This window comes from Cannabis sativa, chromosome 5 (genome assembly GCF_029168945.1).
Source record: "Cannabis sativa cultivar Pink pepper isolate KNU-18-1 chromosome 5, ASM2916894v1, whole genome shotgun sequence".
In the NCBI taxonomy this organism is placed as follows: domain Eukaryota; kingdom Viridiplantae; phylum Streptophyta; class Magnoliopsida; order Rosales; family Cannabaceae; genus Cannabis; species Cannabis sativa.
The window spans coordinates 75,248,987-75,274,891 of NC_083605.1; the positions used below are offsets into that span (position 1 = coordinate 75,248,987).

Sequence of the window (25,905 nt, forward strand, 5' to 3'; positions counted from 1 at the left end):
TATATAAAAAAAAAAAAAATTGTGGAAAATTAAGCTTAGGGTCTTATTTGTACCATTTTAAAAAATACAAAGTTTATTTTGTCATTTAACAAAACAGAAGGTTCAGTTAGTAATTTTTACAAAACATAAAATCCAAAATATTATTAATCCTTTTCTATAATGATGTTTGAAGTTAAAATCAATTATATCATTATATATGGACACAGTAGTACATTAATAATAGAGGAGTACTATCGTCAACTTTAATTACAACTTCTTAATTAATCTTTGTGCTCGAAAACACATATTAGAATATTTCTTTTAATTTTTTTAGCGGTGTTCGTTATACTCACAATATCATTTTTGTAAATTTTTTAAAAATATCGAATAGTTTATAGTGCTAAAAATATGTTTGAAGTTTTCTAAACATACGCGGTAAATTAGAATATCATGAACTTTGTTCTACTACGGTAAACTATTTCAAATTTTTTAAAAATATACAAAGATAATATTATAACTATAATGAATATCGCTATGAAAAAAAATTAAAAAAAAAAAATTCTACCATGATAATTTCAGGCATAAAGATTAACTAAGAGGTTGTAATATAAAATTGTAATTAACACTCCTCTTAATAATATTAGAATAATTAGTATTTTTATTTTTTAAAAGTGCCAACATTATTATTTATCAAGAATTTTGTTGTTTCTAAGAAATTTGTCATTTTTCAAGTCTTTGTCGTTTTCGAGGATTATTGTCGTTTTTAAGATTTTTAGTGTTCAAAAAGTTCTTTTTTCAAGAAAATTTTCCAAATTTACACACTAGCTCTCTTATATTTATACATAGTTAAGACAAAGATCACTTATATTGTGTTGTTTACTCAATATGTCAAAAAGTTCTCTAAATACTAATCTTGAGTTTGAGTTTAGTTAAACAAAAAAAAAAAGCTTGAGTTTGAGTTTGAGACAAATTTTATACCAAATAAAACAAAGTTATTCCAAGCCTCATTAATATCTTCACTTTGTGGCTTTATAAGATTTCTTATACAATAATGATGTTTCAAAACCAATTCTAACTATTATTATTATTATTCTCCACCATTTTGGGGCCTAGTTATGAGAGTTCCTACTTTGTATAACAAGAATATAATTTCGATTTGAAGTATTGTTAAAAAATAATATATTTATTTTTTTACTTATAAGTAGTAGTAAAATTAGGAGTAATATTTTATTCCACCCTCTAAAAAGAAGTATCGATGCACATGTACTCTTAGTATTCAGGAAAATTTATTAGTCTAATTTTTTTTAGAGTAAGACTCCCTCAACTATCAATTTACTTGCAAAAAACCATCCAATCTCATATTTTGGTGGGAAAACCCTCTAAAGTACTGTTTCGTTTACATTTTTAAGGTGTCGTCAATTCAGCCTCATTAAGTCCTAATTTTGCCCACGTGGCAATGACAGGTTGTAACATCCCTGCTTCAAGCCTCCATTGGGTCCTTACACCCACGGAACAAAGGGCTCTTATACACGAGTACGTCACTCTAGCTGCTTCATGGACTGACGACTGACCCTACAGACTAACACGAGTGTTTCCAACGTGCTTTGTCCTCACTTGCACGCTTCTTAGGAAATTCCCCAAGTCAAGCATGCTTAACTGTGGAGTTCTTTCGAGATGGGCTATCGAAAAACAAGATGCACCTTGTTGATATAAGTAGTACCAATCAATCCATTTAAGCTCTCTTCAACTGTGCAGTCCCATACCTACACAGTCTCAGAATCATCACACTTGACCTTCCCCAGGCGGTGTGGGATTGCACAGTTTACCCGGTATTTCCCCTTACGGATCACGGGACTACTGACTGTCACAATCACCCCCTTACGGGGTCCGACGTCCTCGTCGACCACACTTTCGGCTGGGTCAAGGCTCTGATACTATTTGTAACGTCCCCGCTTCAAGCCTTCATTGGGTCTTTACACCCACGAAATAAAGGGCTCTTATACACGAGTACGTCACTCTGGCTGCTTCATGGACTGACGACTGACCCTACAGACCAACACGAGTGTTTCCAGCGTGCTTTGTCCTCACTCGCACGCTTCCTGGGAAAACTTCCTAGGAGGTCACCCATCCTGAAATTGCCCCAAGTCAAGCACGCTTAACTGTGGAGTTCTTTCGAGATGGGCTACCGAAAAACAAGATGCACCTTGTTGATATAGGTAGTACCAATCAATCCATTTAAGCTCTCTTCAACTGTGCAGTCCCATACCTACACAGTCTCAGAATCATCACACTTGACCTTCCCTAGGTGGTCTGGGATTGCACAGCTTACCCGGTATTTCTCCTTACGGATCACGGGACTACTGACTGTCACACAGGTCACTAAAAAATTATCCTACGTAGCCATATTTTACAAAATTAAAATTAAAATGAAAACAAAAAATTTAAGAGTAATTTGCGGCAAAACTCGTCCAACTATCAATTTACTTGCAAAAAACCATCCAACCTTAAAGTTTTTTGGATGGTTTTTTGCAAGTAAATTGATAGTTGGGGGAGTTTTACCGCAAATTACTCTTAAAGTTTTATTTTTATTTTGTAAAATATGGCCACATAGGATAATTTTTTAGTGACTTGTCATTGCCACGTGGGCAAAATTAGGACTTAACGAGGCTGGACAGACGACACCTTAAAAATATAAACGGAACAGTACTTTGGAGGGTTTTCCCACCAAAATATGAGGTTGGATGGTTTTTTGCAAGTAAATTGATAGTTGGGGGGGGGGGTTTTGCCGCAAATTACTCTTTTTTTTATATTCGTATACGTTATAGTTATTTAAGATATTCTGTAAAATTTTAAGAAATTTAAAATAATTTATAATATAGAAAAAAGTGTTCAAATGTTTTATTTTACATGCATATAAAATAAAAAAATTACGCGTATAACAGACTATTTCAATTCTATTTATGGCGTGTTGAATTTTTTTAAAAGTTTCAAAATTTTATAGGATGTCTTAAATAACTACAACATACATGACTATGAAAAAAATTAAACCCTAAAATTATTCTAAATGTCAAAATAAATAGAAGTACATTAGTCTACATATTTTAAAACGTTGCATTGTAGAATTTTTCTGTACTTAGTATTCCGACTTTTTGTATTTTTTTTTATCATGGACAACTTCTACACTTTTTTTTTGGTTAAATTTGAGAGATATATATGATGAGATTATTATATTATGTGTTAACTATTATTCACGTGTATTGTAATACTAGAAAAAAGTTAGGTGCCAAGCACGTATACTTAGTTTTATGTTAGGTATTTTTTATTTTATTTACAAATAATACAATAAATAATTGAAAAAAAAAATATTATTAATTATTGTTTGAAATTATTTTTAATGTATGCAATAAAAAAATAATACAGTTTACATTAATTAATGTAAATAATGGTGTTGCAAATTAAAAGTATACTGAATACAATATATTAATTTTAAGAAATCTTGATTATCTAACGCCAAATTGTTCTCAAATTAATCCAAAAATAAACTAAAAATTACTCGACTTCAATAGATCCTTTTGTTTCTGTAAAATGTCAATTAAACTAAAACACTAATGTTCCATGATCATACACATGTATATGCCAAAATCATCACTTAAAGTGTCAATCGTATTTTTTTTTTATTTAATGAGATTTATTTTATTATATATAAATAAAAAGTGATACATGAATTTCTCCTAAACTATTTTATTTTTAATAATAAATCATTTTATTTTTATAATATAAATAAAAAATCACCCATAAATTTCTCATAAACCATTTTATTTTTAATAATAAACTATTTTATTTTAAATATAAATAAAAAGTCATCCATAAATTTCTAGTAAACCAAAAATTCTGTTATATAGGTATACTTTATATAGAATAGATATATACAAAATATAAAAAATAAAAACAATTATTATTATTGCTTTAGAAAAAGCGAAGGCCTAATTTGCTTTAGAGACCTTTAATATCAATGTTTTATGTACCAAAACATGATAAAAGAATAAAATAAATAAATCAAGGTACTTTTGCACCCAGTACATATCAAATGGTAAATTTGTAAAAAGTATTTACATAGAAAGGAGAAATATAAAGCTGAAAGAATCTATTTTGTTCCAAGTGCCAACCCCAATTAAAAGAATAAAGTGATATTTTTCTTTTTTCAATTACTATTTTCTTAATATTTTATTTCTTAATAATTGAAAAGTTAGTTACTCAATCAATGAAGAGAAGTTTTCATCAAAAAAAAAAATAAAAAATCAATGAAGAGAAGTGGAATATGGTGCTCTTTTTTTTTGTCCACTAATAGAAAGAAACTAATAAAGGAAGGAAGCTTCCTATCACATATTAGTTTCTTTTTACTTACAAAAGTTAAAAAGGACCCAACAAAGGCCAAACTACCTTCTCCTTCTAATTCCACCACCATGCACATAAAATAATGCCACCAAAATTCAAAACTAACAATTAAACAAAGATAAAAAAAAAACACTTCATATTTTAATTATAGAAAATATTAATTTGAATTTGGCACGACACAAACAAACATGAACTTAAACATGACATAAAAATATGAGTTTAAACAAGTTCCGATACGATAAATACGAATATGGGTCGTGCTAACACGACCTATATTAGTATACGGAGCATGCTTGATTATGAGTATATGTAGGCTAGACCCACTCTTAGGGTCCACCTAGCCCAAGAACTCAAGAAAAATTTTCTTTTGAAAATTCATATATTTAATTAGCGAAAAATTTTATTTATACCCTAAAAATTTATAAATACACCTTATTTTAATAATTTTTATTTTATATAAAATTTATATCTTTAATTATACTAACTTTTTTTTTTAATTTTTTTCTTCTAATTCATATTCTTAAAAAATATATCTATCAAGCAAAAATAAATTATATTTTAAATATTAAGACAAAAAAAATTAAAATAAAATATTATATAAAATTTTCTTAGAAAAAATAAATATGTATATACACGAGTTAGAAAAAATTATAAAAATAAAATCAAAATAAGTATTAAAATTAACATAAAATAATGTGAGGAAAAAAATTTAAAAAATATTAAGAGTAAATTTTAAAAATTATTTAACTTTATATATTTTTTTAAGAGCATTGCTATTAGGCACCAGTGATGCCTAGCACCTTCTCGACATGTCACGTTGCGATTGACTAGCGATACTCCCTAAAAGCTATTATATTATATTAAACTATGTGAACCCGATACTTAGTTGGACCTAGCACCACTAGTGCTCTTTAGCATTTCTCATAATAATGAAGTGTAAGTGCAAATAAAGCCCCCTTATAAAATTTAAAATTACCATTATACCCTCACATTTTATAAAAAAGCATTTTAGAAAGTTAGGTACAAAAATGAAAATTTACTCACACGTGTTATTGAATTTGTAGTGTAACGTAACGGCCAATAGGGTAAGATTTTGACCTAATAAAATCAACAACCAATCGGTGTCGTTTTGACATTTAGAGATAACTAAACGCAGCACCATATTCTTCACTCCTTCACACTCTCCCAAAACTCATATCTCCTTCTTCATCCAAGATGAATTCTCAGATTTCCAGATCTGCTGCTAGAGCCTTTAGGTCCTTCCTCGCTTCTTCTAAGAACGCTCGTTTTCACTCTGGTTTGTATACTTTTTCTCTATTTCATTTGGTTTTTTTGGTTATGTTGATTGATTTTACTTTTTTTTTTAGTGTTATGTATTGGGTTTTTGTTGTGATTTTGAAGGTTTATGATGATTTTTGAATTGGGTTTATGTTTGTTTTGGTGGAAAATGTTTTCATTCTTAAAAAGTTTTAATCTTGAATTAAGAGTTGGTAAGAGCTTTAGAGAGAAATGATTGGTAGAAAGGACTTTTTCGTGTTGTGATTATAATTATTATTATCATTAGTTTTTAGGATTACTGTTCAATATTTTGGTTTGATGTAATATTAGATCTGAAATGTTTAAATTGTTTTCACGTGTAAAAACTAAAAAAAAAAATCATGTTATGACTATTATTACTGTTGTTGTAATCATACAATTGATTGTTGTTTGCATTGAGAAAAAGAAAAGATGTGTATATATATATGTGATTGTGTTTTCATGTACATGTATGTAGTTATGTAGATATAATGATCTTTATGTTTATTTTGTATGTTTTAAGCTTGATTTAAATCCTCCCTAAATAACACCATTATAATCAGAGTCAAACTAAGTACAATAACATAAGCTTTGTTATTTGTGTAAATATTGGACTCTCAAAGTTGTTATGTGGTTGTGCATTGCTATAAGTCACATTACTACAAGGTGGGTGATTTAGTGGTTAGGGATATTCTATAAAATTTTATTATATTAAATTATGTTCGACTAGATATTTAATTATATTAAAAGTAAATGTTATTTTGGACTTTGTTTTTTTTGCAAAAGTTACCGATTGGACTCTTTATTTTGTTAAATAATAAATAGTACTCTAAGTTGATTTTTTGTTAAAATAAAACTTAATAATAACTCGATCTAAAAGTGTTGTGACAAGACTGAATATATTTTCTGCATCTGTTCGTTCTAGAAATTATTTTTAAGTTGGTTATATTAAAAGAAAATTATCGAAATTGAGTTCAAAGTACTATTTTAAAAAATATAAGATCTAATTTATCATTTAACAAAACAGAAAGTCTATTCGGTAACTTTTGCAAAATATGTTTAAAATAATACTAACCCATGTATGAATAGTAATATTACACTTTTCTAGCCATTTTAGCATTTTTCTTATATATAACTACTGTTGAAGTTGGTTGTGTATATATATTTGTGATCACATCCATGTTTGTATTATATATTTATATGTATGAAACTAACTAGTACGTTCTGTAATTGTCCCATTTTTAGAGGGACGAACTGTAGCTGCAGCAGCAACATTAGCTGCAAGAGGAAATGGGTCTTTCTTAGCTGCTGCAAAATTTGGAAGAGCTGGTTCTGAAAATGCATACGCAAGATGGATTTCTGGAGCTCTTGCCATCCATGCTGCTGGTATATAATATACTTTGTATATACGAAATTATCTTGAATATATTAATTATTTCTTTATTTTCCGATCGCTTAAGAATATAGTCTTTTAAACAACCTGTCCTGTGTTAGTTAGAAGAAATAAAAATACAAAAATAAAAATAGAAATAAAATTAAATTAAATTTAATATGTATTTACAAAAAAAGAAAAATTATTAATTTTTTTTCATCTTCTTGCATTAGAATATTCTTTTTTCCACCCATTTCCAATACTAATGAAATGAAATTTGATTATTTTCTATTTCATTCTATTATTTCCAACCAAATGCGCCCATAGTTTTGAAGTTTCATACAATATATTTTAGATTGTAAAAAACATAAACATATCTATAACCAAGTGCAATACTTTATGAAAATTGAGACAATAAAGGTGAGGTTGATTGTTCTCTGGTTTTGACTCTATATAGAATCTTCTTTTCTTTATTTCTTTAGTACCCTGCTTTCAAAATTGAGTCTTTCCCTGTTTACATATGTTAATATTAGTTAAAATGAAAAGGGCTATAATGTCTCCTGCTTAAGTTTGTGATTTTCACAAGGGTCAAGTATAATTGCTTGATTTTGATGCTTGGGGAACTGTGTCATACTTTATAATGGTTTTTCTCAACAATTTGCTGAGATCATCAAAATTCAGTACTACTAAGGAAAAAGTGCTGATCTTTCAAAATGTCATATTTTCTACTATCTTAGTACACAAAAATCCAAGTTGGGATCACAGTAGATGATGAAATATGATAGGCCTTAGGATACTAAACAAGAGGAGTATATGAGTAATGAGGGGATGGTGAGAGAAGAGAATTGTATGGTTAAGTGAGCATAACACTGTTATCTTCATCATCTATATCAATATACCATTCACTATTTTCCTATAATTGCTACTTTTCATACTAAATTGACTCAATGAAATGAATATACTCTAAAATGAATTATGAATGGAATAGTGAAGGGAAGAGAGTACTCTCTACTAAAATGACCAATTGACTCAATGGGCTAGCAATGATCTATTTTAGCATGCATTTTTTTAACACCTTCAAACTCTTTGCCTAATACTTATTATTCTATCAATTTTCTTTTTCCTTCTTTTGTAGCCTACATGGTACTAGACCAGGAGGTTCATGCTGCAGAGGTATTCTGTTCTGAGTTTCTCAAAACTATTTTCTAATGATGTTTTTTCTTGCTTGCTTTATTCTGAATCTGAATCTTTTGCTTCTCTATCCAGTTCGAACGCACTTTTATCGCTATCAAGCCTGATGGAGTGCAAAGAGGACTGGTAAGCTAACAACTATACAAATCTTAAAAATGTGTTTATGTTAATCAAATTGTCATGGGGAGATCTCACTTAAGACCATCTTCCATAATCTTTGATTCATATCATTAAATGTTGCTAGATTTCTATTAGAGTTTGAATCAAAAATCCCATCTTTTTTCACAATTTTCTTCTGTTATTCATGCCAACAAGAGGGATTTAGAACAATTGTTTGCATTACATGGTTCTTATGCTAAGCCAATACCTGTATGTGTTTTTTTTCCTTCTTATTCAGATTTCGGAAATCGTAGCCAGGTTCGAGCGAAAAGGGTTTAAACTGGTTGCCATAAAAGTTGTGGTTCCTTCAAAGGAATTTGCTCAGAAGCATTACCATGATCTGAGTGAAAGACCCTTCTTCAATGGCCTCTGTGACTTCCTTAGCTCTGGTCCTGTCATTGCTATGGTTAGTTAGTTAGTTAGTTTCAACACTTAACTATTCTTTTCTCAGTTTTTTCACTAAAGTTAAAAGCTTTTCTGTTTTTTGTGTTAACTGTTTTCAGGTTTGGGAAGGAGAAGGTGTGATCAAGTATGGTAGAAAACTCATTGGAGCCACAGATCCTCAAAAATCAGAGCCTGGAACCATCAGAGGTGATCTAGCTGTGGTTGTTGGAAGGTACTACTTATGTTACTTGATACAAATCTTCATCTTCTAATATTCTCTAATAGAAATAAACAAAAGTACCCAAGCGAACCGTTACCTCAAATGGTCAAGCATGTGATTTTATGTTATGAAACTCAAGTCAAGTCCCTCTTAAGTACCTACATAGCAATTAACTCAAATCTTCAAATATTTATAAAAACATTACCCGAGCGAGCAATAGCTCAAATGGTCAAACATGTGGTTTTATGTTATGAAACTCGAGTCGAGTCCCTCTTAAGTACCTACATAGCAATTAACTCAAGCCTTCAAATATTATAAAAACAGTATTCGAGTGAACGGTAACTCAAATGGTCAAGCATGTGGCTTTGTGTTATAAAATTCGAGTCGAGTCCCTCTTAAGTACCTACATAGTAACTCAAATGGTCAAACATGTAGTTTTGTGTTATGAAATTCGAGTCGAGTTTCTCTTAAGTACCTACATAGTAACTCAAATGGTCAAACATGTAGTTTCGTGTTATGAAATTCGAGTCGAGTTTCTCTTAAGTACCTACATAGTAACTCAAATGGTCAAACATGTAGTTTTGTGTTATGAAATTCGCGTCGAGTTTCTCTTAAGTACCTACATAGTAACTCAAATGTTCAAACATGTAGTTTTGTGTTATGAAATTCGAGTCGAGTTTCTCTTAAGTACCTACATAGTAACTCAAATGGTCAAACATGTAGTTTCGTGTTATGAAATTCGAGTCGAGTTTCTCTTAAGTACCTACATAGTAACTCAAATGGTCAAACATGTAGTTTTGTGTTATGAAATTCGCGTCGAGTTTCTCTTAAGTACCTACATAGTAACTCAAATGTTCAAACATGTAGTTTTGTGTTATGAAATTCGCGTCGAGTTTCTCTTAAGTACCTACATAGTAACTCAAATGGTCAAACATGTAGTTTTGTGTTATGAAATTCGAGTCGAGTTTCTCTTAAGTACCTACATAGTAACTCAAATGGTCAAACATGTAGTTTTGTGTTATGAAATTCGAGTAGAGTTTCTCTTAAGTACCTACATATCAATTAACTCAAGCCTTCAAATATTATAAAAACATTACCCGAGTGAACGGTAACTCAAATGGTCAAACATGTGGTTTTGTGTTATAAAATTAGAATTCTTTTCGAGTACCTACAGAGTTAGATGGGGATCCTAGTTTTTACATTACAACTTCTAAAGTGCATCAACATCTCAAATCAGTTATAACATATTTGTTATATATGCAGAAATATCATTCATGGGAGTGATGGACCAGAGACTGCAAAAGATGAAATCAATCTATGGTTCAAACCAGAAGAGTTGGTGAGTTACACAAGCAATTCAGAGAAGTGGGTCTATGGAAACAACTGATGAATAATTCATTTTTCTTCCAATTAATAATGATTATTACTACACATTTTCGGCTATGCTAAGCTAAGTCCACATGAAGAGTAGCAAAATAAGTTTTCACTACATTGTTACAATTATAATAATGATAAATTAACATTGTTGCTTTATGTTTTCTTATTGAATTGAGTTGAGCCAATAATGTTTAGAATTGGCCAAGTAGAATCTCTCATTCAATAATTTCATATGGTTACCTCTTTATTCATTACATAATCTCATTTCACTTTCTTTTTATTTATATTTATATTATCTAAATAAAATAATTTATATTGTTGTAATTCTAATTTATATGTTGTAAGATGATAATAATAATGAATAAATTAATACCTCTAAAAAGGGGGGGGTAAAGGAAAAGATTTTTTAGTACAACAAGGAAAAGAAAATAATTAGACAAAATAGTTATATGTTTTGAAAAAAAGATAAAATGATTGGTAAATTTTAACTCTCTAATTTTTATTATCATGTTCATCATTGATAAGTTTCATGAATAATAAACATAAATTTGACGAATAATTTGTTTAGTTTTAGATTATTGAATTTACATTTTTACTTTAGATTTCAAATGTTTTTCTTTTTCTATAAAGAATTCAAGTGATAAAAAAAATTGTTCGGGTCAACTTAGCCAACCTGAACCCGCAAACCCAAAATTATTTCACGAGTTGAGTTCAAGTACAATTTTTTGAATCTCAAACATAATCAACCTGCTCAATATTCTGTCGTAACTCTAATTAATAGTTAATCTTTTTCAGTAGAGCATTGTTATGAGGTACTTATAGTATCTAACACCACGATGAAGTATCACTCTATAATTAGTTAATAATTTTCTATAATATCTATTAAACTAAAATAAGTAAGACTTAATATTTATTTTTTTTGACGTGGTGAACAGAGTCACACATGATTAACAAAGTAGCAAATCACAATCGGCCTCCTCGTACTGAGATAGCTCATCGTCTAACCGAAGGGCATGTTTTGCCAACCATGAGCTATAGAAATCAAATCGCGAGCCACATGGGACAAAACTGCTCCCGAAAATATAGACAATAAAGCTATAACGTCTTCAAACAACAAGTACCTTCTCACAATTAAAAGTTGTCGCCAGAGCTAGCAAATCTGAAAAAACATCGCAGCACCAAACAAAAAAACACAGTTATATTAGAATAACAATCTTCAAAATAAAAATTAAAAAACAAAAATAAAATTAACACACAACCTTTGTCACTAGTCCAACATTACAAAAAACTAAGTAAAATTAGCCAACAAAATTTCTAAGTAAAACTAGCCAAAGGTATTACTCTCTGGCTAGTTACAACAAACTAGCACCCTAATTTAAAATTGCTGAAAATCAATATCAAACAGATTATATTTAAAAAATAAATTTATTAGTAAATACTCTTTAAGTGTAGGCCATTCACAAAATAATCTACAAAATAAGAAAAATAAACTCTATTACCACACAATATAATGGGTAGGGGTGTTCACAAAGTATCCGCACGATCCAATCCAATCCAATCCGCAAAATACGGATATCCGCACTTGTGCGGATTGGATTGGATTGAAAAATCTAAAATCTGCACTTGTGCGGATTGGATGTTGTTTGACCTCAAAAAGTAACCGATCCAATCCAATCCGCACTTAATTATATATATATTTTTAAAAAATATAATATATAATATATGTTAATTAAAATAAGACACAAACTTCTAATTTTTTAATCTTTTTTAGTAATATATTGAATTGGTGCATTTTATTTATTTTGTAATAAAAATACAAAAAAAAATAATTCTTATTCACATAGACATATACACATAAAGTTTAAATATATATATACTAACTTATTTATTTTAGTAACTGATACATATATATATTCTAGTGTAAATCTAAAGATAAGTATATATATTGATATATATGTATATTAGTTTAATTTATATATAAATAGAGATAGAAATAGATTATTATTGGAGATTAAGAAACAATAGTATTTTCTTTTCTATGAAATATTAAATAATTTATTATGAAAAAAATAACCGATCCAATCCGCACTATTGCGGATTGGATTGGATTGGATTTAAACTCTTATGCGGATCGGATTGGATCTAAAATATGAAATCCGCACTTAGTGCGGATTGGATGTTGTTTGACCAAAAAAATACGGATTGGATCGGATGAACACCCCTAATAATGGGCAGACATTTTTCTTTGGCTAATTAGTAATTTTTCCCCCCGAACTTTGACATATACCAAATCATGTCCCCTGAACTTTTTTGGCCGTTAAAAATTCCCCTCGAACTATTGAGATTGTTAAATTTAAGGACTTTTGTCTAATTTCATTCAATTTTACTGTTTCATGTACTAAATCATGCTCCCTAAACTTTGATATCTACCAAATCATGCCCCTCAAACTTTTATATGTATTAAATCATGCCTCCTGAATTTTCATCCATGTTAGAATTTTTTTACTAAAATTAGATGAAAGTCCTTAAATTTAACAATTTTAATAGTTCAGGGGAAATTTTTAACGGCCAAAAAAGTTCAGGAGGCATAATTTAGTACATGTTAAAGTTCGGGAGGAAAAATTGCTAATTAGTCTTTTTCTTTTAAATATGAACAATTTTACATTATTCCCTATTTAATTCTGCTTTTGAAATCCGCCGCTTACACACCATTTCCTCTTGCCTATATTAACACCTCACACATGTTCCTCGTTCCCGATTTTCTCACAAAATTCGCGATTATTTCCTTTTCCTTTCCCTCACAATTTCGTAAACCCTAAGTCGCTCTCAATTTTCACTTCGTTAACCGCTTTCGCTTCTCTCATCCCAATCGGTAAGGTTTTCTTCTTCAATCTCTTGAATAAATTGTTTCTCTTTCCTTTTTTTTGGATTTGTTTTTACATTTTATTAAACCCTAGTTTTGTTGTTTGATTCGCTAAACTTGTTTCTGCAATGTGAGAAATATGGAATAGATAAGGTTTTAAATTTGTTACTTTTTAGGGTTTCTTAGGCGACAAGCTGCGTTCTTTGGCTTAGATTAAACAGTTCTTGTTGAATGTTTCTGTGTTGTTGACCTTTTTTTCTTCTTGTTTTCTGCAGATGGCTACTATTAAGCCCCTTACGACTGAGGCAATTGCTCTCACTGAGAAAAAGATGGATATGACATTAGGTGTGGCTTTAACCTAAGCTTCTGTTATCTATAATTAGTCTTATACTTTCTTGATTATTAAATATCTTAATTTTTTTCCCACTAATGTAGATGAGATTATCAAAATGTCGAAAATCAACAATGGTAAACCTAAGAAGCAGCAGCAGCAGCGTAGGGTTTCGGTAAGAGTTTTTGGTGTTTTTATGTTGTATGATGTTTGATTACTGTAGTTGTGCCTTATTTAGTATGTTCCTGCAGAATAAAAGTCAGGGCTTTCTGAAAGCTGCTGGTAATGATAAATCATCAAAGATGAAGCGGTATATGGATTCAAGATCTTCAGTTAGACAGGTATGAATAGTTTCCCCATTAACTTACTTAAGTGTTACAAATTTTATGTTGTGAAAACTATATCTGAACTTGGGTCTGTTGGTCAATTTATTTTTTGGAATCAGGGTGCTCTAGCTCAGAGAAGGTCGAATTACCAGGGAAACCAATTTGAGTTGGCAAATGAGGCTGCACGAAAGGCTGCAAGTGCTCCATTCCGCAATAGAGCTTTTTCATACAACCAGGCGGCCAATTGGAAAGCAAGGTACTTGTTCTGTTATATTTTTAAGTGGAAGAAATCTTGATTACAGTGTGTTAAACTCTGATCTTCAAATGGTGTTGATGGTAGTTTATTTTATTTACACCTTATTTATTTTTATTTGGCAGGTAAATAAGATCTCTCTACATTATTGTTGACATCTTCCGTATACTTCAGATTTTGAAGTATTTTCAACTGGGATAATTATGGAACTCTGCATATTGCTTGTTATGTGGCAAGCAGTCAATTTGGGAAGTGTTGACTGTTTTTGTAATTGGTATCCAGAATTGAATTTCTGCATCATGAACCTCATGAATGCAAAATTACATGTGTTAAGCAGAGAACTGAAGTTGTGTTGTCTTGGTTTAACTGTCAAAGCAATGGATGACATGTTGGAGAGTGATTTGATTTGAAGGAGCTGCTATTGGTTTTAAAAAACATGATTTCAGTTTAACTATCTGAAGTTTTTAGCACAATTTCTTGCAAGGAAACCTGCACATATGCTCTGGATCAAGGAACATTGTGTTCCTTTAGACTTTATGAATCCAAATACAGTGTGTTTATGCCACTTGTATTAATGTGATGAGCTTGATGCACTATTAGCTTTGTTTGGATGTTAGCCATTCTGTGGTGATATAGTCGGTGTTATTCCTTTTCTGCTGCCCACCATGTTATAGATTCAGTGATGTCTTCTACCATTTGAGCTGCTAGAGCATCTGTTCTTGAAGTGCCACTGCTATTTACATTTTGAAGTTGAATATGAACTAAGAGAAAATGTTGCAGGATGCATGCTTTTAGTTTGCAATTTGGCAGTTAGCACCATTCCCGAGATTTTTGGAAACTTGTCTGGTTTTTCCTACTTTATGCTGAAAGATACTTGATCTGAATTTCTTGAAATTTACTTGCAATTGCATGCTTCTTGGATTGGATGATGGATTTCTTGTCTCAGTCATAAGGCGTTGTGGAATAGATGTTGTATGGATAGTTTTGCTGTAAAATTTTAATTTGGAGAGGGAGAATATGGGTTGATATGGGGCCATAGGTTTGCTCATGATAATATTTCTGGAGTACCTTTTGTGGTCGGAATTTTTGATGAGCTCTGTTAACAATACGACCCCTTTTATGATGATGGAAATTTTGTATCTATAAACCCTTCCAGCAGTTTATACCGCTTCTTTGCATGTGCTTATGTTTGGTGTTGGACAAGGTCTTTTAAGTACTTGTCTATGCAGAGAGTTGTGACGGTGTCCCACTTCACTTCTGTTGGTGTTTAGTTTGGAACCTCCAAAAGTTGGGTTGGTTTTTTTGTTGTGAAGACCTATTGCTGGGCATGAAGATTTTCTACTGCACAGAAGGATCTTCATTTTTTGTTTACTGTATAGTCTTGTACTGGGTTGTGTTCTGTTTCTGTAAGTTGTATTTTATATAATTTATAGCAGTATGAATCTCCACGCTCGAGTCCTGATGATCGTTGTATATAATAGTTACTATAGGTTCCGCCAGCATCTTGAATAGTGATTATCTCTTATCGGTTTCATCTTGACTGTATATTGGTTGACATCAACCGACTTTTTATTTTACTGGATGCAGGGCTGGTGCTCCACCTGTTCAAAGAAGGTTTGGAAATGGAAGGTTTGCTTCTAAGGTACTCTTTTATGCTCAGACTATTAGTCTTCTATAAGCTCCTGCAAATTACTGTTTGGCATTATTGCTGGGGATAATAATTACTATTGTTGCCACCAGTTTCTTGAATAATAATTCTTAATCATAGAAGTAATGATAAGATAGGGTTAGAAGTAATGAAAACACGGGAATGGGAATGTGTGTGAATTTTCTTTTTATTGCCCAATGGACTTGTGGAAGGAATACTTAAAATCCTAACCAAGGAATGATTCTATTACTCTCAACCAAACATACACATTAAACGGTGTACTTCTGATCATATAGTTTCATAGAGGGCTTTTGTTATTAATTCGACATAGAATATCAACTGGTTAACCGAGTTTCTCATTCGATGAACAGCCCCCGCAACAGCAGCAGATGCCACCCCCTCAGCAGCAGCAGCAGCAGCGTCATCAGCATCAGCATCAGCATCAGCAAGGGGGTAATGCTGGGATGCATAAGCAAAGGCCTCAAACACTGGATTCATTGTTTGCAAACATGAAAGAAGAGAGGATGAGGATTCTTTCACAGAAGAACAATGGCGTACAACAACATCAACAACAACAATATCGCAACAGGGGCAGTCAGCAAAGGCCTTCAAGAGGAAGAGGTCGTTTTGGCAACTAAGTTGTTAAACCAACGCCAACATCAAATCACGTTTGTTAGAAATGGGATTTTTTTAGCCTACTACTTGCATTTAGAAATGGGTTTTATTTTTTGTTTAATTTTGGGTTGTGGCTGCCTGTTTGTGATTCTTCTATCTTCTCCCTCGTTAGCTAATGTGATGTAAATAGATATTTTACTACTTCAATTCAATCAATATGTGCTTATTCTATTCATTTGTTTTCCTTCTATTAGTAATAGTTATCTATATGGTTTTTCTTGTACAAGTGAACATGTCGACTACGAGGCCTGAAAAGGTTTTTTTTTTCCCTATAAATATAGTAGTATAATCTATATATATATGTATACAGTACACGTGACCTTTTAACATTAACTTTTTTATGTTTTTGGTGTAAGTATATGACATCAACCAAAGTGGGACACGTAGTCCTTGAACATTAATTTTCTTTTTTTTTTTAAAAAAATAAGTAGGTGAAAAGAAATACACTAAGACACATATATATAGAGAGATATAATATGTATTCTTACATAAAATGTCTATGCAATTAGTATAAAATCAATTGAACTAGTTTGTTCCTACTTATAATTTGAATAGTTTATAATTTTAAAAATAAAGTTTAAATAATTACCTACCGCGTATATAAATATTTGTGTGTACAACAAAATATGTAAATTTTATTTTTGATATTATAAACTATTTAATTTTTTTTGAAAATTTGTAAATAGTCATAACATATGCGATCATAAAAATAAAAAAGGTTAAAAAAATTTCTTAGATGTCAAGTATTGTAAACTCTCTCAAAGTTATATAAAGGAATAAATTTTTATATATTTATAGGTATTATCGCCAATTCTTTCATTTTGATAATTTTTGTGATTAAAGGGATTATACCTATTTGCACAATACTATTGTTACTATAGATAAATTCCAAATGATATTTAATTTAATAATTATTTACAAAATTCCAACACAAATTCAATAGCAATATTCTAAATGGAAGTGTATATTTATTCATTCCCTCTCTTTTCTCAAACCCTTAAGATCATTATTTTCTTGTATTTCTCTCTCTTCACATCCTTTAAAATCTTCTTTCACATACATAAAATATTTAAAAGTACAAAATCAACAATAATAAATTTATTGTTCTTAGTTTAAACATAAGTCAAATTGGGGGTGTAGCTCATATGGTAGAGCGCTCGCTTCGCATGCGAGAGGCACGGGGTTCGATTCCCCGCACCTCCACACTTTTTGACCTTTTATTCATTTTTATGTCAATCCAACGGTTCAAAATTGACAACCAAACATAATTACGGTGCACCAACATGCACGAGAACACGGGTTTCAACATTTCCATCTTTTTAATAATCCTTTCATTATTACACTAATCCAACGGCTCAGCCTAGATGATCAAACAAAGTTACGGTGCACCAGCATGCACGAGAACACGATCCTTTCATCTTTTATAATTATACTAATCCAACGGCTCAAAATTGAAGATCAAAAATAGTTACAGTGCACCAACACGCACGTGAAAACATGGCTTCGAACCAGTGACCACCTCTCCTTCCTCATCTTCATCACCAATCCAAAAAAAAAAAAAATCTTTTCAAAAAAACACAGTAACCCTTTTCTTCTCTCTCTCATTTTCTTTAATGGCCTTGAGATTGAGCTCACCATGGCTCTCTCGCTTCTCTTCTTCTTACCCAACTTTATGTCTTCCTGGCAATAACAACCAGTTCGGAAACACCCACACTCTGTTCTTCAAAACCTTCACTCTCAATCTTTCCAAGTCTTTTCGGGTAAAATCTTCACTGGGTGAGAGTGAACGCTCTAATGGGGTTTTAGATGTTGAGTTGTTGAATCTAGTTTCGGCTGCTAAAGATGCTTATGAGGTATTGGAGATGATCGAGGAAAGGTCTGAGAGAAATGGTGGTGGTGTTGTTTCTGTTTCTGATTGTTTGATGATCATTTCCGCTGCTATTGAAAGGAACAATCTTGATTTGGCTTTGTCTGTTTTCTATGCAATGCGTTCCAGTTTCGATCAAGGTGGGTTTTTTATTTGGTATTAACTGTAATTGTGTTTAAATCACCATAACTAATATTCTTGTTAGTTGTTAAAACGTATTGGGTTTCTGATATAATCTTGTTAAGTATTGGTGATAACTACACTTACCAAAAATTTGAATGGAAAAATTATGTTTCTTTTCATGGCTCACTAAAGAGTTCTTTTTTGCTTGTTCTTGACTACTAAAGAGAAGTTCAATTGACCCAAATCCTTAGAAAGGTTTCAAATTAAGTGTAATCTTGTTTAAATTACCATATCTCTACTTGTTAAAGGGAGCTCTCTACATTTAATGAGCTACCTATCTATCCATTATTGTAGAGAGTAACTTTTTGTATGGTTAAAGCTCATTCTCTATTTTAGTCTCTATTGTTTAGCTAAAAAATTAAATAGAGAGCCATGTTTAGTCTTAATCCACTTATATTCCCTACTTTAGTTAGGATTAGCTATTTTAGTAATTTTAGATAAAAAAATTAAAATAGAAAGTTTTTTTTATTCTTACTCCAATTATGCTTTGTTAGGATTGATTATTTTGTAATTTATATATTTTGAATTTGTTAATATAAAATGATTATATAAAATAATAGAAAAGTAATAGCTTTTGATTAAAATAATATTAAAAAGTTTTGTAGAAAAAGTAGGGAGTTTTTTATGCAATCTCTGTTATAAAAATTCACTACTTTTTGTATGGTTAGAGCTTGTTTTTTCAAAACTCACTCCATATTTTAGTTAAGAAATGTTTACATATAATTGTTGTTCAGAATGTATTGGGTTTCTGATATAATCGTGTTAAGTTGATTTTGGAAAAATTTAATGCCTCAAAGGCTGTTTGGAAGACAGTATTAATGGAAAAAGTATGTTCTTTTAATGGCTAACTAAAGAGTTTTTCTGCTTGTTCTTGACTACTAAAGAGCTGCATTTGATCAAGATAAACAATTGAATTCGCCTGTATATCCTGCAACAACACTAGAATTTAAGTTACTAGTTGTTTTTAATTATCTATATATTGTCTTAGTGAATTAGTATCATTTACATTCTTGTTCTCGAAGCAGGGGTTACAGAAACTGGCTCTTTTGTTGAGAGATGGAAGTGGTCGAGGCCAGATGTTCGGGTCTACACTACACTAGTTCAGGGTCTTGCAGCCTCACTAAGGGTTTCTGATGCTCTTAGAATAATCAACAACATTTGCCAAGTTGGAGTTTCACCAGCTGAGGAGGTAAAAACAAATTCAGTTGCAATTTTTTTTCCTTGTCTTACTAAATGAGCTTTGTATTGAGTCCACTTCCTAGTCAGCTAACCAAATATTTGATAATGATTGGAATTTGTTAATGTTTTGCAGGTCCCTTTCGGGAAGGTTGTGAAATGTCCGAGTTGTATGATAGCTGTAGCGGTGGCACAACCTCAACAGGGTATTCAGGTATGACTTGAACCTCCCTTCTTTAAATGAGTTAAGATAATGTGACTGATTATTTCCTGCTGGCTTGTCAAGGACTCTGAATATAGTTTCAGTTGCATGATAAACGAAGGCAGATTCGGTTAAGATGTTACTCTTTTGTTTTAGACATTATTGTATGATGCTGTTCTAATCCAGCATAGTCCTTATGGTGCAGATAGCATCTTGTTCAAAGTGTCGCTATCAGTATGAACTTGTTTCTGGAAAGATAATTAGCATTGAATCGGAAGAAATCAGGTGGGACAGCTTCCATCTTCTCTTGTGTCAATCTAGAAGCTATTTTTTTTATACAATTGAAATTGTATCAATGTTTATACTAAGCCAATTTGGGAAATAGATATTGAAAGCTATCACACTTATTTCAATGTACCTGTGTGTGGTGTTGATCTTGGGATATTGGCCTTCTCTAAGGATCTCATCCTGCCGAACGCAGCATGGATGTTCCAGCATGGCAAAGGGGGCTCAGATTCCTGCAAATTAAGAAGCAAAGCATTCCTGCTGCTGTTCATTCTATTGTGGTATACTTTTTGTTCATGTTGAATGTCTTTATTTTTGCTCTAAACACATTGTTACATAAAATTCTAGTTCAGATCAGAATGAGCTTAAACTGTTTTTGTGTATACTTTTCTTATTTTCAGGTTCAGACCCCTACTGGTATGGCACGAACACACCGGTTTGCTACTGAAACCGTTGATGTCCCAGCACAACAAGGAGAGAGAGTAACCATTGCTTTAGCAGCTCCATCCAATGTTTATAGACAAATAGGTCCTTTAAAATTCAGTCCGAAGGCCCCAAACTTTTATCCCGGAGAGCCTATCTGTCTAACAAACCATGAAGATGACAGAGAATCACAACTATTACGCGCCCCAGCTAAAGATAAAGGCTCATCTTTAACCAACCCCTCGATTCTCTTTCCCATCATTGCATTACTAGCAAGTGGAGATGTCGCCTCGGGAGTTATAGACCCCAGCCTCCCACAATTCATTTCGGTTGCAGCAGTAGCATCTGTTGCTGTTGGAACTACTCTTAACACATTGGTTTTTCCACAATTGAGTAAGGTAAACATTCAAGCAAATTTTGATAAGGTTGCTTCTATGCATTCTATACTTGGCACACATTGAATTCAAGTTGGCTAAAGTTATCAAAAATGTTGTGTGTTAACAACTACTCTCATTTTCCCACAAATATTTCTTTCATTCATAATTTGTTATGGTGTTAGCTTCCTCAAAAATCAGCGGATGCAATAGCTATGAAGCAACAACTTTTATCTCAATACGACGTTCTTCAGTCTCGAATTAGAGGCCTGAAGGAAGCTGCTGAAAAAGAGGTAAACTTACAATCACAAGCTGTGGCTCTGGAACTATCATGGCACGTTAGTTAAAACCGAGTTTTATGCTGATGATACATGCTTGCTTTGTAGGTTTGGATGTTAGCTCGAATGTGCCAACTCGAGAACAAAATCTTTGCTGTAGGAGAGCCTACTTACCGGTGAAACCTTCTTAACATTATAACCTCGTCGTGTTTAGTTGAATTCTCGAAATTTGCTGTCCTCATTCGATGTTGTTGATTTGTTAAAATACATACAGTGCTCGAAGAACTAGAGTCAAACGAGTTAGAGAAGGACTGGAAAATTCTCTCAAGGGTAGGATTGAACTGATCGATAGCTATGCAAGAGTATGTTCCATTACGCTTAACTCATTATCCCAGAAACTGAAATTGGTATAGATTCCATAACTCTGGCTTCTCAATGTTCAGATATCTTCGATGATTGAAATTGAGGTAGAATTGGACTCCGACGTTCTTGCTGCTGAAGCAGCGAGTAATGTGGTATGCATGAAGTGGTTCGTCTACATTTCTTCCAACCTTGAAATAGTAAATTCTGAACACTCTGATTTTCACTTGCAGGAGAGTATTGCTGAACAAATACAACAGATAATGGAGTTGGAAAATCTTGAAGAGGCATGTCCTTATAAGTTGAAACATAATGTTATTAAATTCACCCTTAAGATACTCCAATTTTAGTGTTTGTTTATTATTAAAGCCATTCCCTTTTAATCTTTACAGAGATGGAAGTTACAAGCTGAAGCAAATGATGAGGCAGAAAGGCTTCTTAGTTCCCAACCAATGCCAACAGAACAGGTTTAACATCAAATTAAATGTCTTTTTATATCAAATGATTGTTCAGCAAGCAATGTTGAATGTTTCTGAAATTTTCAAGATCAGTGACATAGAAACTAGGGTGGTTGTTCATCATTGAGCCGGAAAAAACGGTCGATGGCTCTTAGAATTAGGCTTACAGAAGGCTTCTTATGTATATTGGGGTAACAGAAATCAAATCAGTTGATCACATTTTCCGTTAAGTGTTTTTGTATCATAATTGTACAATAATAACTCTACCTATTCTTTCATGTATGAATGATTCAATTCATATGCCAAATCTTTTAAACTAAATAGGATGACATAAGATTCCAACTGATTTTCATGTGGGAAGGCATAGGTGCCACAAACCGCAGAAGATCAGGCTTCGAGCTAACTGCAGGGTCTCGGTTTTCTGATTTTCTATCGAAAACTACGAGAAACTTAGCAATGTTGGGGAGCACAAGCTCTCTGCAATGCAGATGCAACAAAGGGACCTTTGATAGAACACTTCCCTTTTGAACATCGAGACCTTCTGGTCTGCGCAACTTGTAAGGCTTACCTGTTGTTGGCTCAATATCAACACGAGGCATTTGTTTCCATCTTTGGTGCACAAACCATCCATATTTATAGTCACCCACAATCGGGGTGCCAAGAGCTTCGGCACAATGGACACGAAGCTTCAGAAAGAAAAGAAAAAATTGGTTACCGTTTGTTTTGCAACTCGGTTACTCATGCAAAACATAAATTTAAATTCAACAGTTTATAGAACAAACTCTGTACCTGATGCTTCCGACTAGTAAGAGGACGCAACTCAAGCCATGAGCATCCATTTATCGTTGGACCGAGCACACGATATTCAGTTATCGCTTCTTGAGAAGACTCAAAACCTGATTGATGAGCTATGATGACCCTTTCTGTCTTTCCATCGTTAAGAAGCACCTGCATTGAGTAATCAAACAAACAAATCACATATTTTCCAATCAGAATTATAGGCCCCAGTTGGCTAGGCTTTTAAAAGCTGTTTTCGGGCTTCTAAAGCTCCAAAAACACTCACCTAAAATCAGAAGCAGAAGCCCAGCCAAACAGAATCTAAATTACATATATCGAAAGAGTAATGTTAAGAAAGCTAAGGAACCTTAGAAAGAGGAGCACAAATAAAGCCTTCCTTTTCCTTGGGAGAACCTATAACCAATGCCCAGTACTTCTGATATGTAGCATCACATGCTTCATTCCAAGCCTAACATTACCCATTAAGCATATCAGCCATAAATTTAAGAGCAATTAATCAGTGCAGATCTTAGTTTTAAAAATTCACCGGCCTTTGTCTCAATTGTCGAATACCTTACACGACGATTTCATTTTGGCATCACTGAATAACCACTCTAGATGGTTTATGCTTTCCTTTGTTCTTCCCATCAATATAAGGCCACTGCTCTCTCTATCAAGACGATGAACCTAATAAAACAAAATCTCTATGAGAACCAAGTGATTCTTAAGAGAATGACAAATAATTTAATTGTACAACAAGCAAAGATACAATGAAAGACCAAAATTATGATTTCTGAAATTCTTATTGAACTTGCTGAAGATAACAAACTCCCAAGCTTTTGAGACGCATGGTCTCTCCGAAATTGACCTAGACAAAATCCATCAAACTATCAAAATGATTGTTCTAACCAAACACTTACCAACTTAGGGCCTTCATTGTAATCATAAGATAGTGCTACTGCTGCCAATGCATCCATGCTGTTATGAATTGGTAAGTGTCCCTAGAAAGAACCCAAGAGAGTCAAAACATTCAAATGCTGCTAAGAATATAATTTCATATCTGTATATAGTTCCTTACCTTGACAGGCATTCTTGGTGGCTTGTTCAGAACAAGTATAGCAGAATCCTTAAATTCCCCAAGAAAACAAAAACACCATAATCACTTAAAATGCAAATAAGTTTTAGAAATATTTAAATAGGAATTCAACTAATAAGACATGCCTTGTAGTGAACAAGCCTTTGCAAGTAAGCTATCTCATCAGCATTTGGGTAAAGTGTTCCACTTGGAATAGTATCAAATCTTCTGGAAATCCTACTCTCTGCAACTGACACAGGTACATAAACTCTGGTCCCTTCTTCCATAACATCATTGGGCTTTATCTGTAGTTTATTCATATCTGTAGTATTGTAGATTAATTAAACCCAAATAGGAATCCATCACACCAAAAGATTTCATAATAAAATAAACTAAAACCAATGTGATTAACTTCTCTACCTTCTTCATTGTGTTAGCTTCTCCATCTTTATCACTCATGGAGTCACTAAAGTTTGAGCACTTTACCTGAACCTAAACCCAATAAATTTATAAAAAAATAAGGCATAATTACATTCAAGGAGGAGTTCTAATTACAACCTACTTCTCATCTGAGTTTAAAAACTCAGAAAACACATCAAAATACTTTTGTTCTATTTTTTTTTTCCATAAGTGTTTCGTTATAGTTCCAATATCTTACAGATTCTGAATAGATTGTGGTGCCGAAAGCTGGTTTGAAGTAAATTAGAATATCAGAAACTTTATTGTCAATTGAATAAACTTGAAAATTAACAGGTTTATATTGTCACTATAACAAACATTGTCATTAAAAATTCCAAATAAAAATAAGATCTTCACAATAAAAATGATAAATTTATGGGTTAAAGATATGAAACTCACAAGACCCTTGTTGAAATGGGATTGAACAGCATTATCAAGTAGTTCATCAAAGTAGTACTTAACCCAGCTAATGGCGGTGACATGTTGAGATCTTCCCGGAACGGTAACCGAGTTTTTCCCCGGCAAAGGGAGTCCGGGGAACGGAGGCAAAGACAGAACTTGACATGGTTTTGGGCCTTCTTTTGGGCCACCCAATCGGGCTACGTTATTGGACACTCGGATAATGGGCTGAGCCCCAGCCGGCGGCGGTGGACGAATCCTTGAATACTGTCTGAGACCAAGCCAGAGTCGTCGATTACCGGCGGTTCTCCACATTCTTCTTTACGTGAAAAAACAGCTCAAGTAAAGAGTTTGAAAGCCATTAACTCAATTTAGTAAGAAAAGAATATTTGGGTCATCCAAACAAGGCCTTGTTATGGCTTTGATTTGAGAATTTTCGATAGGTGAAGATACAGTCCGGCGGTGGAGCCGATAACGGCGGCGGAGCTAGGACTGAACAGTTAATAAGAGGTTTGGTTGGAGTTTTATGTAAAAAGAAAGTGGGCCTAAACTTGGGTTTGGGCCTGAACTTGGGTTTGGGCTCTTGGCCCAAAATTAAAAAATTACACTCTATACCCTTTTGTACTGTAGGGATTAGTTCACAAATATACAAAACAAAAATATATAGTTTTATGAAATTTTAAATATTTTTACAATTTTTATGATTTTTATTTATGGAAAATACAATCTTTTAATGTATTTTTATCTTGTACTTTTGTTAATTCTTTAATGATAAAATAGTGTAAGTTTGTATGCACCTATTTGTAAAAGGTTTTGAAAAATACCATAATAAAATATAAAATAAAATTAAAATAAAAAATTATAATTAATTATGCGCGTAATAAAAATATTAATATTTATATTATCTTCATCCTATTATGATATGCATGCAACCATGCAATAAATATATATTTATATCATATAATATTAAAGTAATGATTGTTTACTCTAATTAATTCATATCATAATTCCAACATAATAGTCATATATAATATAGATAGACAAATTCATAATAATAATAATAATAGCATATATTTTTTATAAGATACTATGTTAGAAAAATATTGCATTTATAAATACA

General features: G+C 32.2%; 4 protein-coding genes and 1 non-coding gene across 6 annotated transcripts; 4 read left to right on the plus strand and 1 right to left on the minus strand.

Moving 5' to 3' along the window:
• Window positions 1-5,369: 5,369 nt before the first annotated feature.
• LOC115716183 (nucleoside diphosphate kinase 3) lies at window positions 5,370-10,624 on the plus strand. Its single transcript, XM_030644923.2, has 7 exons — window positions 5,370-5,671; window positions 6,916-7,056; window positions 8,178-8,215; window positions 8,309-8,359; window positions 8,631-8,798; window positions 8,896-9,008; window positions 10,260-10,624. Exons 1-7 carry the CDS (start codon window positions 5,590-5,592, stop codon window positions 10,381-10,383), a joined length of 717 nt encoding a protein of 238 aa, XP_030500783.1. The 5' UTR covers window positions 5,370-5,589; the 3' UTR covers window positions 10,384-10,624.
• A 2,389-nt stretch (window positions 10,625-13,013) lies between these two features.
• LOC115716308 (transcription activator MSS11) lies at window positions 13,014-16,644 on the plus strand. The gene is made up of 7 exons (XM_030645067.2): window positions 13,014-13,245; window positions 13,512-13,581; window positions 13,672-13,742; window positions 13,819-13,908; window positions 14,013-14,149; window positions 15,734-15,788; window positions 16,166-16,644. Exons 2-7 carry the CDS (start codon window positions 13,512-13,514, stop codon window positions 16,430-16,432), a joined length of 690 nt encoding a protein of 229 aa, XP_030500927.2. The 5' UTR covers window positions 13,014-13,245; the 3' UTR covers window positions 16,433-16,644.
• A 955-nt stretch (window positions 16,645-17,599) lies between these two features.
• TRNAA-CGC (transfer RNA alanine (anticodon CGC)) lies at window positions 17,600-17,672 on the plus strand. The gene has a single exon. It is a non-coding gene; the product is annotated as a tRNA-Ala (tRNA).
• Window positions 17,673-17,927: 255 nt separating this feature from the next.
• Window positions 17,928-25,445, plus strand: LOC115716643 (uncharacterized). Its single transcript, XM_030645489.2, has 12 exons — window positions 17,928-18,476; window positions 19,545-19,708; window positions 19,832-19,909; window positions 20,103-20,182; window positions 20,379-20,463; window positions 20,584-21,003; window positions 21,165-21,272; window positions 21,366-21,433; window positions 21,532-21,619; window positions 21,701-21,772; window positions 21,851-21,904; window positions 22,010-25,445. Exons 1-12 carry the CDS (start codon window positions 18,083-18,085, stop codon window positions 22,088-22,090), a joined length of 1,692 nt encoding a protein of 563 aa, XP_030501349.2. The 5' UTR covers window positions 17,928-18,082; the 3' UTR covers window positions 22,091-25,445.
• LOC115716644 (RNA pseudouridine synthase 3, mitochondrial) lies at window positions 22,086-25,100 on the minus strand. Of its 2 annotated transcripts, XM_030645490.2 has the most exons (9): window positions 24,786-25,100; window positions 24,348-24,419; window positions 24,074-24,232; window positions 23,931-23,978; window positions 23,773-23,853; window positions 23,426-23,539; window positions 23,220-23,321; window positions 22,865-23,023; window positions 22,086-22,761 (listed from the first exon to the last, which is right to left on the minus strand). In XM_030645490.2, exons 1-9 carry the CDS (start codon window positions 25,098-25,100, stop codon window positions 22,387-22,389), a joined length of 1,425 nt encoding a protein of 474 aa, XP_030501350.2. In that variant the 3' UTR covers window positions 22,086-22,386. The 2 variants fall into 2 exon arrangements, with proteins under 2 accessions (XP_030501350.2, XP_030501351.2); XM_030645491.2 differs by lacking the exon at window positions 24,786-25,100 and having other exon boundaries at window positions 24,074-24,249.
• Window positions 25,446-25,905: the final 460 nt, after the last annotated feature.

What these genes read in the sequence shown, in the direction of transcription:
- LOC115716183 (XM_030644923.2), top strand. Translation starts at nt 5,590, where the DNA reads ATGAATTCTCAGATTTCCAGATCTGCTGCTAGAGCCTTTAGGTCCTTC. An exon ending in ATGGAGTGCAAAGAGGACTG is followed by an intron (nt 8,360 to 8,630) that starts GTAAGCTAACAA and finishes CTTCTTATTCAG; the next exon opens with ATTTCGGAAATCGTAGCCAG. An exon ending in CTAGCTGTGGTTGTTGGAAG is followed by an intron (nt 9,009 to 10,259) that starts GTACTACTTATG and finishes TTATATATGCAG; the next exon opens with AAATATCATTCATGGGAGTG.
- LOC115716308 (XM_030645067.2), top strand. Translation starts at nt 13,512, where the DNA reads ATGGCTACTATTAAGCCCCTTACGACTGAGGCAATTGCTCTCACTGAG. An exon ending in AGCAGCAGCGTAGGGTTTCG is followed by an intron (nt 13,743 to 13,818) that starts GTAAGAGTTTTT and finishes ATGTTCCTGCAG; the next exon opens with AATAAAAGTCAGGGCTTTCT. An exon ending in ATGGAAGGTTTGCTTCTAAG is followed by an intron (nt 15,789 to 16,165) that starts GTACTCTTTTAT and finishes TTCGATGAACAG; the next exon opens with CCCCCGCAACAGCAGCAGAT.
- LOC115716643 (XM_030645489.2), top strand. Translation starts at nt 18,083, where the DNA reads ATGGCCTTGAGATTGAGCTCACCATGGCTCTCTCGCTTCTCTTCTTCT. An exon ending in AACCTCAACAGGGTATTCAG is followed by an intron (nt 19,910 to 20,102) that starts GTATGACTTGAA and finishes CTTATGGTGCAG; the next exon opens with ATAGCATCTTGTTCAAAGTG. An exon ending in TTTTTCCACAATTGAGTAAG is followed by an intron (nt 21,004 to 21,164) that starts GTAAACATTCAA and finishes TTATGGTGTTAG; the next exon opens with CTTCCTCAAAAATCAGCGGA.
- LOC115716644 (XM_030645490.2), bottom strand. Translation starts at nt 25,100, where the DNA reads ATGTGGAGAACCGCCGGTAATCGACGACTCTGGCTTGGTCTCAGACAG. An exon ending in AAGCTAACACAATGAAGAAG is followed by an intron (nt 24,233 to 24,347) that starts GTAGAGAAGTTA and finishes AATAAACTACAG; the next exon opens with ATAAAGCCCAATGATGTTAT. An exon ending in AAAGGCTTGTTCACTACAAG is followed by an intron (nt 23,979 to 24,073) that starts GCATGTCTTATT and finishes GGGGAATTTAAG; the next exon opens with GATTCTGCTATACTTGTTCT.